The 11,698-nt window shown below is 37.5% G+C and overlaps 1 protein-coding gene across 1 annotated transcript in view; it reads right to left on the reverse strand.

Annotated features, from left to right (window-relative positions):
* Nucleotides 1–11,698, reverse strand: part of Tmem87b (transmembrane protein 87B) — a 73,342-nt gene that overhangs the window by 35,687 nt on the left and 25,957 nt on the right. The window contains exons 6-10 of the mRNA XM_010638183.2: nt 7,448–7,539; nt 5,001–5,132; nt 4,586–4,642; nt 3,845–3,895; nt 1,923–2,013 (exon numbers count right to left, since the gene is read on the reverse strand). Coding sequence (XP_010636485.2) covers nt 1,923–2,013; nt 3,845–3,895; nt 4,586–4,642; nt 5,001–5,132; nt 7,448–7,539 — 423 coding nt within the window. The remainder of the gene's footprint in view (nt 1–1,922; nt 2,014–3,844; nt 3,896–4,585; nt 4,643–5,000; nt 5,133–7,447; nt 7,540–11,698) is intronic.

Genomic DNA, 11,698 nt, shown 5'->3' on the forward strand with positions numbered 1-11,698 from the left:
ATATCTACACTCTTGTAAAGACTTGCATGGACTCTGATCTTATACAGGAAGAAACTAGTACTAGTTAATAAAACCAGATCCCAGACTGGCCCTCTTGTTAATTCACTGATATCACCGAGGACCTTCTTGTCCATAATGCAACTTGGGATAAATCACTGACCCCTGAGAAGGCAATAAATAAGCATGCAAATCAGGCAAGACTGGGCAATAAATAGCTACATCGTCCAACCAGCAGAGACTTAGAACTGCCTGCTGGCATCAGGGCAAGGGCACAAAACTAGTCCAAATGACCCTCGAATTCATGTGTTGAAACTTAATCCCCACTGTGGTGGTATTAAGAAGTAGAGCCTTGGGCTGGGTACACAGCTCAGTGATAAAGCATTTCCTATTATGCATGAAACACTGGGTTCAAGCCACAGCACAGCAAAAATAAATAGATAGATAAATAGATAAATTTTAAAAAGTGAGACTTTTTAGAAAGTCCCTCATGAATACATTCTTATGAAAAGGCTGGCAGGAAATAGATTAGGCCCTTTTTAGATCTTTTACCACCCCTCACGTGAGGACATTATTTTCACCCACTTTTGTTCTTCCAGAATTTCCACCACATGAGGACACAGAATTCATGAAACCACCCTAGAAGCAGACATGGGCCCTCACCAGGCACCAGGGACCAAACCTACCAGGACTTCCTGAAAGTTCTAGCCTCCAAAACTCTGTTCTCTATAAACTACCCGTGTTGGGTATTTTGTTATAGCTAGGTAATGAGACAGTGTGAAGGTCCCTGCTCCCTCTGTTTGGGAATCTCCAGGAGGAAACACTGTCACACTCTTCCAGAGTGGCTACCACCATAGCTTTCTTCCCTGCACAGTGGGGCACACCCACTCCACACCCCTGCAGTGATGCCTGTTTTGCCTCATGCAAATGACCAGGATTTTCAGAGGCTGTTTGGCTACTGTAGGCCTCAATACCACTCTGGACAACATCAGCCAAAGTAATTCTGGCATCCGTGAAAGTGTTAATTCCCTCAAAAATTACCTATTATGAGCCTGCTGGTGGCAGTGGCTGCTCTGAAAGAATGTGAAGTAGGGCTTCCTCCTGGAGACTGTTCCAAATAGAGGGAACAGGGATCCTGCCACCATCCTGCCACCTAGCTATAACAAAAACACCTATCACTGGCTCATTATAAAGACCAGAATTTAACTACAGCCGAATCAGGCCCAAGGGTAGAGGTGTGGGATGGGGTTCCTCAGAATCCACAAGAGCCACAGCTGGCAGACATGCTATTCCTACTCTTAGGCCATAGTCCTTAAAATAAACTTTACAAATTACATCTGAAATCCTCAGACAGCTATTTTCAAGAAAGAATATAGTCTACTTTAAATTCAATAAAAAATTGTTTAATCATTTCTGTATGTTAAATTTTTTAAATCTGAAAGACAATATTTTATATCACACTATGAAGGTTGGAATTATAAAAATTTATGTTAAATATATATAATTATTTGTCAACAAAAGTGTTTTTGGTTTAGTTTTTTGTTTTTGCAGTACTGGGGATTGAAGCTAGGGCCTTCAAACTTAGCTATATCCTCAACTCTTTATTTTTTTGTTTCTAAGTTGCCCAGGCAAAGCTTGAACTTGCAATCTTCCTGCTTTGGACTCCAAAGGAGCTGAGATGACAGGGTATACAACCACGTCCAACTAGAAATAAAATTAATTTCTAAAAAGTTATCTTCAGCTAACAATAAAAATTTCCATTCACCCAAAAAATTAGTTTTTTAAAAGTTCTCAAAATGTGTCACCAATAGAAATCCAATTCTGAAAGATATGTCTTAAATAGAAAATGGACATTCAGTTGAATAACACTATATAGAACAAAAAAATGCAAACAGTGAACAAATATGCATGCAGTTTAACTATACCATTTAAATTCCAGCTGACATCTGTTTTTTCCGTTTTAATAGAAACAATAAAGATATGAAACCCATCTCTCTGTGTTCTTGCTACAACATCCTGAAATAGAGGGGAAAACTGTTATTTTCAACAAACTGCTACATAAGATATAGTTACCCAATTGGTGACCACACTGTAAAGTAATTTTTGTTAATTAGATTACTTTGAATAAACAAAGACAGAAAGAGAAAAGAAGTTGTAGGGAAGATAATGCCCCCCCGCTCTTTTTTTAACCACCATCTTCCCAGACCCAACAGGGATAGAGGAAGAAAAAGGGTCTTCTTACTCTTCAATGTCTTTTTATATTTCTGTAGGTTCTCCCATATTACTACCATTTTATGCTTTGATAGTGATTCAAATATTGCAAACGTGCAAAAAGGTGCAGTTAAAACTAAATGCTCAATAGTAGATAATTATTATTAAGCATTCAGTTTTAACTGCACGTTTTTTCAATAACAGAGCTGAGGGAGAAGTCAATGTTGTCGAAATGAGTCAGACTAAGGATAGCTACCCTTCAGTTGTCAATGGGGGGATTCTAGGATCTGTCCCCCAACAACACACCATGAAGCTGCTACCAAAATCCACAGATGCTCAAGTCCCTTCTATAAAATGGCATGTGGTTTGCATATAATTTATGTACATCCTCCTGTAAATTAATGCCTACGTTACCTGTAATACCTAATATAATGATATGCAAATAGTGGCTATATTATATTGTTTAGGAAATGACAAAAGTCTGTATGTATTCAGTACAGAATATTCTTTCTAAATATTTTGGTGTACAGTTAGTATCTATGGATGTGAATCCATGGATGCAGACCCAAGGGCCAACTTTACATAGGCTAAATGACTCAAATTTCTTCAGGTACTATGTTATTTGTGGTCCCTCTAAGTAACAAAACTGCCACTGTAGTTTCTCTGAGTCTCCAATGGTCCCACATAACTGGACCAAACTTGTCACATTCTACCTTCCTAAATGTTTTTTATTCCTTTCTTCTCCATAAAGCAGAGTTTATATGCAGTCTGTCCCAGCCACTACAGAGTGAACACCTGCTCACCATCACCAGATTTTTAGGATGGCTGAAAAGGAAATGTGAAAAGTCACAGTATAAAAGCAAACAATGAGCTCTCCTAAACCTACATGTAACTCCTTCAGTCTTCTCAGTCCTGGAAATCCCACAAAATAGCAAATTTCCCCCAAAGCTATCCACCATACTACATTCATGGTTTCCATTTCTATAACTTTAATGTTGACAGTGGCCCACTGCTATGTTATCTTGCACATTCAGAAGTAGAATTCTATTTTTTCAAGAAAAGAAAGACTGAACAAAAGCTAATTATTCTGTAGACAGGGTCTTATATAGTGTTGGCCACTCTTGAACTGGCTATATAGATGATGCCCATTTTAACTTGTGATTCCCCTGTCTTAATTTCCCAAGTGCCAGGACTACAAGCATGCACCACCACCCTAGAAGTTAATCTTATATTACAACTTGAAAGAGATTTTGAAATAAGACAGTTACATGCTTGTGACATTATATATACTGGGCCAGGGATTTAGCTCAGCGGTTCTGCTGCCTGCCTTGCAAGCACAAGGTCCAAAGTTTAATCCCCAGTAACAAACAAACAAATAAATATATATACACACAAAATTTTGCATATATGTATATATATGCATATACAACATATATGAATATATGTTGTGTGTGTGTGTGTGTATATATATATATATATATATATATATATATATATATGAATGAGAAAATATATTGTTTTAAATAGTTTTTCTTTTCCAATTTTAATAACCCCTACCATTCCGTCCATTGTTAAGATTTTTTGAATATTACTATAATTTGTACATATTTTATTTAATGACAAGTAAAATGGTTACCATTGATCCTTCCTGGTCTGAAATGTTTTTGCTACCTGTTAGTTCTTTATTCTGAAAAAAAAAAGAATAAAATAATTCTATATTATTGCACTTGTGTAGAAAAGTTTTAATAATAAAAAATTACAAGAAAATAAAGATTTGAAAGCTGAACATTCGAGAACAAATCTAACTGTACTTTGAACATGAGTCACAGAATTCTGCTTTTTACAACTTATTTCCTTAATAGTGGATTTTCTACTGGGTAGTGTTTATTATTGGTGGGTTAAGTGTTAGGAAAGAAAAGGAAGTTCTAGGGGCCAGGGATTTAGCTCAGTGGTTCCGCCTGGTACCAAAAAAAAAGAAAGAAAGAAAAAAGGAAGTTCTAGTTGCTAAAACATTCTGTACTTGATCTGGATCTACACAGATATGCTCAGTCTTTTCAAAATTCATTGATGTATGTACTTATGTGTACTCTTCTATATATGTAATACTATGTACTTATACACAAGTTTTTTTAAAAATCTCCTTTAAATTTTTACTAGTGGACATATTTTCACTTCAGAATTTTCAGAGGAACAAAAATAAGTTAAAATAGCCTTATAGGCTTCCCTTTCCAGGGATGCTTGCATTTACAACCTAACTTGTTAGGCAGGAGAAGAGGCATAAAGGAGGGTGTGATCAACTGGATTAAATGATGCTGACAGGTCAAGGCCTTTGATACGAGCCACAGATTACTGTATTTAACAACACGCACTCACTCACTGGTGGGTTGATAGGGTCTGTTTTGATGGGATGATGGGGGCAAAGGCCTGAGTGCAACTGGAAAAAACAAGAGATAAATTAAAGACAGGGACTATAAAAGGACACAAGAATGCTGCTACAAAGAGGCACAAAGAAATAGAAGGGACTAGGGGTTTAGCTTAGTGGTATCACACGTGCTCACAAGTACAAGGTCTTGAGTTTGATCCCTGGTATCAAAAAAGAAAGAAAAGAGGGGAGGGGAGAGGAGGGGAGGGGAGAGTTGGGTTTTAAGACTACTACACACACAAAACTCCTAAAACTGAGAATCAACAAATTGAATTCCTCTTTATTAAAACACTGACAAAACATTATTTAAATTGATATTTGTATTTACTGTGCATAGAATGAACTCTATTTTAAAATGGTATATACTCACATTCAGTGAAGGAAACACCTGTAAATCACTGTTGCAATCTAAGTTTTCATTTTTTGTTTTCCAACAGTCAATGTTCTTCAAATAACCACAAAGATCTTCATCAACACGAAGTTCATGTTTTTGGAACCTCTCCTACTCAAGGTAAAATTCTATGTTATAATTTATTTCCACACTTCTTTCCCTAGAAGATAAATAAAACTTAATATCTAAATAATACCAAGATTTTATTGTTTAGAATTCTTGAAAAAATGAGGTAAAACAAAACACCAAGGAAAAAAAAGTTCTGAATGTAATTCTAACAATCTAACATTCATAACATTTTAGTCCAATGTGTTCAGATTTAATAATAATACAAGTGATTAAGGAACCACCACAAACAAATAGTCCCCAGAAAAATAAGGTAAGATTTTGTCCTATGTGTAAAGGATTTTACAGAGTAAGAAAATAGCATTTAATCACCAAACAGTAACAGAAAGCAAATGCAACTGTTCCAACTGAGCTCAGGGAACCTCAACAGCCTGGGGGTTCTAGAATTATAAACAAGTCAAGCTCCTAAAAGCAGCTCCCAGGCACCAAGGCAGGTTGGCTCTCACTGACCAAACAGATCATGAGCAAAATATGTAAGAAAAATAATAGAGTAGACTACAACATATGGCAAAGTAAAAATTTAAAAATTAAATGTGTCCAGACTGATGATTAATTAATTAACACCACATTGGTGGTGAAACCAGCATGTGTGCCACAGCTGGCTGTTTGCTATCTCTGAAAGCTCTAAAAGTTTTGCCACTAGAGGAAAATATACACACCATATAGTACAGGATGTTAATAAATGTAGAAGAAAATATGGGATTAGAAAAATCTTCATTTAGTGGTCATTAGTGATCATTTAGTGATTCATCAGGCAGAATCACAAAAGGATGATAAAATAAATGGATGAATGTCTGATGAAGAAATAGATATTTACACAGCTTCAAAAATATTTTCCCACAGAGCAGAGGATTTAGCTCAGTGGTGCCACCACCTGCCTCACAACCACAAGGTCTTGAGTTCATTCCCCAGAATGGAAAAAAAAAAAATTTGTTTTCCAACAAATTGTTGTTAATAACATAGAAAAAAGTAGTACCTTCGTCATGGAGAAACCTGGCAGATAATCTCCTTAATCAATTGATCAAATTAACATAATAAAAAATGGGACAAACCAGTATTCTATGGTATGCAACCCAAAATATATAACCTGCATCTCATCATGAAGAAACATCAGAAACACTCAAACTGAGGGATATTTTACAAAAATATATACTTCAAAAATATCACTGTCACCAGGAATGGTAGTGTACGCCTATAATCCCAGGACACTGGGAGGATGAAGCAGGACAGTCACAAGTCGGAGGCCAGCCTATATAATTTAGCAAGGTAGCAAGACCCCTGTCTCTAAATAAGGAAAGATAATGTAATATGACCCTGCAATGAGTCCTACACTAGAGGAGAAAAAACTGCTATAAAATATATTATTGGGGGCCGGGGATTTAGCTCAGCGGTTTGGTGGCCTGTCTCGCAAGTGCAAGGACCCAAGTTCAATCCCTGGTACCCCCCCCCAAAATATATATATATTATTGGGGACACTGATGGAATTTTAATAAGGCCTATATTAGATAACAGTATTATATCAATGTTAAATTTTCTAAATGTGATATTATACTACGTAATCTAAATGAATACATACACTTAGGAAATATGCACTAAATTATTTAGAGTGAAGGGTTAAAATAGGGATAAAGTCAAATAAGCAGTATTCAAGGAAATTGGAATCTTTTACTCCAAATGGAAGATAATACTAATAAGAATACAGATATCCATGTATTACTCAGGATAGAAGCCAAGCAGGTAATGGAGAAGCTGATATAGCAAACAATTCTGATTAGCTATTGTGAGAATCATCCATGAAACACCTTGCTGAGTGACACAGGACTCTGGCACATATTCCCCACCACACACACAAGGTGTGAACCCGCGCCTCTGAGTGCCATCATGGGGCAGGATAAGCCTCCTCAGCCTGGCCTCTTTTCCTTCCCCCATACAGTGGCCTCAACCCAGATTCTCCTTACCTCTGAGACCATCCTGAACTCATAAAAATTACAGGTACCCTATAACTAGTTTTTTGATTCATCTGATTTTCATTTATATGGGATCTACTGTTCCTTTTATCAATGGTCACTATGAGTCCAATTTAAGCATTTACTAAAATTGTTGTAAGATACAAGAAAACAGAAAGGTTTACAGTCTTCTCAGAAAGCATATACTTTAACTTTTTGCTTTGTGCACCAAAATTGATCTGGGGCATTTTAAAATCACAATTTCTATTTCTAGCCTCCTCCTTTGATGAGCTAATAATCTTTATACTGATTAATATTCCATTGCAATTTTATATACAGTTGTATTTTACTTACTTCCAGGTCAGAATACTCATTGTGACAGGTGTGATACTTCAAATGCCACTCTATGGTAAACTTCACAGGCCCAGAACAACTGAATGACTTAACTGTTTGGAAAAAAGAAAGTCTTGTTTTACATTAACACTATCTATAGTCCAGTGTAAACTTAAGGTTTCAAGAATACAATTAAAATAGGACACTTTAATGTCAAGATGAGTAAGAAAGGCATTACTTAATTTCTCTAAAAAGTCACTACAAAATGAGACAAATTCATTAAACTATCATTGCTAACAAAAGTTGCCATAACGCTATTCATCTGTCCAATACTAGGCTCAACTAAGTAATGGCTTTATCAGTCTAAAATATTCTTGCTACTCACTTATATTGAATGAGTTGCCAGAAAAGGTCATGATAGTAAACAAGAATAATTGCCGCCCACGACCTAAGAGGTATTGGGGAGGAGAGGGTTAACAATGAAATAGGCACTGTTAATAAACCGAAGGAGGAAACAGAGTTCTCAGAGTGCCACTGGAAACCTGGTCAGGGCACCTAAGATATTTTAGGAGAGCATGTAGGACCACTTCCTCAGGCTAACAGCAGAGGAGGAGAAGCAGAGGTCACCCAGGTGAAGAGGAAGGAAGAAAGCATATGCAAACGCACAGTTGAGTGTGACCACCTGAAGGTAGTTCACTATGGTTAGAACATGAATTAGAGTGACAGGGAGGACTTAGAGCAGGGGAAAATCCATGAGTGCTCTAGCTCTGGCAAGGAACATAGCCTTTATTTTGAATATAATGAGCCAGTATCAATTGTTTCAAGTTCTGGGTGATGTGACTGATCAGAATGAAAAGGTTGAAGTCTCCAGTTATGAAAGCTTGTTGAGAGCGTACCTACAATGTGGCAGCTGGCTTCCCCCAAGCAAAAATTCAGGGAAGGAGCCGAGTATCTTTTGTAATGTAGCCTCAGAAGTGATACACACTACTTCTGCAATATTCTACTAGTTACTAAGACCAATTCTGATTTAATGTGGCAGGGGACTGAACACCAGGAGTCACCTTAAAGGCTGGGAACTATATAAGGGAACCCAAACCGAGCCCAGACACAGAGATTCAAGAAACAAAGGCTGGTACAACTGCTAGGCCAAGTAACCAAGAGATGGAGGCTACACAGAGAAAAAGAAGTCTGCATAGTGATTCCCTTGACTCTCTGGCTAAAGAACAGCCTGCTTGTGCACAGGGAGAAGCCCAGTGATTCCTAGAGCTTATATAGGGCTGGGGACTGTTTAGGCTTTCCACAGGCCAGAATGGAGAGGCCTCAAAGAATACACCACACATTCAGGAAAGAAGTAGAATGACTGTACCTCAGACATGGTGCTAAATTAGTCCTGATGTAAAGGCTGTTCTAGATCCATCCTAAAAGAACTTTTAACACAAAATTGGGAAGCATCACACTGACCCACAAGAAATTATCTCAAGTTGTTGAAAGATTACATCACCTAGTACTTGAAAGCAAAATGCAATATTCAAAACAAAAATATTGCATATATAATATAGTGTCTAAGCCCATGAGATGAAAATTCGTCAAAGATGATGAAATTAGCAGACAAGAATGTAAAAATAGACATGTTCTATATGCTCAAAGATGTAAAGGGGAATATGAAAATACCAAGGAGAAAAATAAGATGTAAAAAAGAACTCAAGCATGACATGGTGGTGCATGCCTGTAATTCCAGCACTCCAGAGATTGGGGCAGGATTGCCATGAGTATGAGCCCAGCCTGGACTAGAGTGACTTCAAGGCCAGCCTAAACTACATAGACCCTGTCTCAAAACAAAACAAAACAAAATACCCACCAAACAACAAATAACTCAACTTATACAGACTAAAAAAACAAACGAACAAAAAAAACACTGAAACAAAAAGGTCACAGCATAAGATTAAGAGCAGATTAAGTACTGCAGAAGAAAAGATCGGTCAACCTAAAGACAAAGCAAAATACCCAAAATGAAGCACAGGATGAAGAGACTGAAATAAATAAAAGTACCTCATTCACCTGGGGGACAATATCAAGTGGTCTAACATACATGTAACTGGAGTCCCAGAAGAAGAGAGAAAAAGATGTGGGTAGTGTCTAAGCCCATGAGATTTATTTTTTCCCATAGAGATATCCAGTTGTTCCAGCATCAACAGCTAATAAGATTCTCCCTTCTATGAATTACCCTAGAACCTTTGCTGAAAGTCTATTAATCTTATGAATGCATGTTTGTATCTGGGCTCTCCAGTATGCTTCATCACTTTATACATCTGTCCCCATGCCAGACTTCACTGTCATGATACTATAGCTGTATGCAAGTTCTGAAATCAGGCAGCAAAAGCCCTTCTAATTTGCTTTGGTTATTCCATGTATTTATATCCTTATGTAAAATTTTAGAATTTTGGAATTAGACCACAGTGAGTGCCTATTTAATTTCTACATAAAGATTTGGTTGGATTTTCTGGGATTAAAATGAATTTATAAATCAATCTAAAGAGAACTGACAGTGTGATGTTAGCTATAGGTATTTTTATAGATGCTCTTTATCAGGTTGATGAAGTTCCCCTATTTCAAGTTTTCTGAGAATTTTTATCTTGAATGGGTGTTGAATTTTTTCAAAAGTTTTTTTTCTGGCTATGTTGACAAAAACAGATGGTGTATTTGCTTTGTTCTGTTAATACAGTGAACTATACTGAGAGTTTCTACTTCTTCTTCTTCTTCTTCTTCTTCTTTTTTGTACCAGGGATCAAACTCAGGACCTTGAGCTTGCAAGGCAGGTGAGGTGCCAATGAGCGAAATTCTCTGACCCTACACAGAGAGATTTTCAACATCGGCTCCACATAAATATATCTTCAGCAGGGTAGCAAAAGGGGGGTCACCTAAGGAAAAGTCAGATGTCTGATCCCCAAAACAACATGAACACATATCCAAGGCTTGGTTCTTAATTTTGTAGGCACTAAGATCTGGGTCTATAAGAACAGGGAAACTCCCATCTTATGCTTTCAGTATACTTCTGATGTACATGTACACAGTAGAATGCTCATTTACTCACTTACAATATATGGCAACAGTAAGTGGATGTGCAATGACCAGCTGGTTCCTTTCCTTCAGCAGGCCTCCCTAGAAGCTCAGGGATGAAGAGAAGGTTGTCTGGTGAGCACAACACCAGCACAAAGAGGCTCAGGGTGCTTCCTGCATACCATCCAGCCTGTGACACAGCTAGAGTCATGGCTGAAGATCTCTCTCTTAACAGTGCTGTGGAACACTCTCAGCTTCTGCCTGACTTAAACACCAGCTGTGTTACGTGGTACTTCTGCTCTTAAATTCCTTGTGCTGCCCTATTCTTTCTTTATGTCAATATGTTAATACCTTGATTGTGATCTACCTTTAGACTGGTCTCAGGCATTATATAACTGTTTTTAAAAATTAAATTCTGTGTTTCAGTGGCCCACACTACTTTTTTCTCCATCAACCCTTTTGTCAACTCTAGTCTGGTTTAAAGCCTACTTGTCTAGCAAAGACATGCCTAAATTTTTCCTTGCCCATATGGGGCTTCAATTACCACACATCACCATGATGATCTATGACAACATAGAGCTTCTGTAAACTGCGTCTGCTTCCTAGCTGTTAGCTGGCCTAGCTTTCCTCAGGAAAAGCCCACAAATGGTGGAATCACCTCCCATAGCTGCTCAGAGCATGGTGTGAGAGAGAAAAGGGACATGGCATTAGATCTTGGGGAAGATTTACCTAGTGAAAACTACTTCTTATCCTAAGACTTTCACTCTGGCAATCAACTTTCCTAGTCAAGATACTGGAACAAAAAGAGGAATTAGGGCCAGGGATTTAGCTCAGTGGCACCTGCCTCACAAGCGCAAGGACCCAGGTTCGATTCCTTCCCAGGACAAAAAAAGAGGAATTAGACCACAGTGAGTATAATCCAATGGTAGCCCATTAAAATTACCAAAAAGTACTGGCACATACACAGAAAAGACCATCCCTAACAATACTTTCCCTTTCCTAAGCCCTAGAACTAATTAAAAACTAATTAAAATGTCCAGCAATTATGTCATATTATGATATAATGTATATTTAGGAAATTCTTGGAGCATAAAGGGTTTATCTGACATTTCCTATATTCATGAAAGGAATTTTAGCTAATTTTAAAATTTGGGACTTGGCTTGTAGGGTGGGTGGGCACTGTCTCCAAGCACAAGTCCCTGAGTTAGATCCCGG

Source organism: Fukomys damarensis, unplaced genomic scaffold (assembly GCF_012274545.1).
Source record: "Fukomys damarensis isolate Sample0158 unplaced genomic scaffold, DMR_v1.0_HiC HiC_scaffold_9, whole genome shotgun sequence".
Lineage (NCBI taxonomy): Eukaryota > Metazoa > Chordata > Mammalia > Rodentia > Bathyergidae > Fukomys > Fukomys damarensis.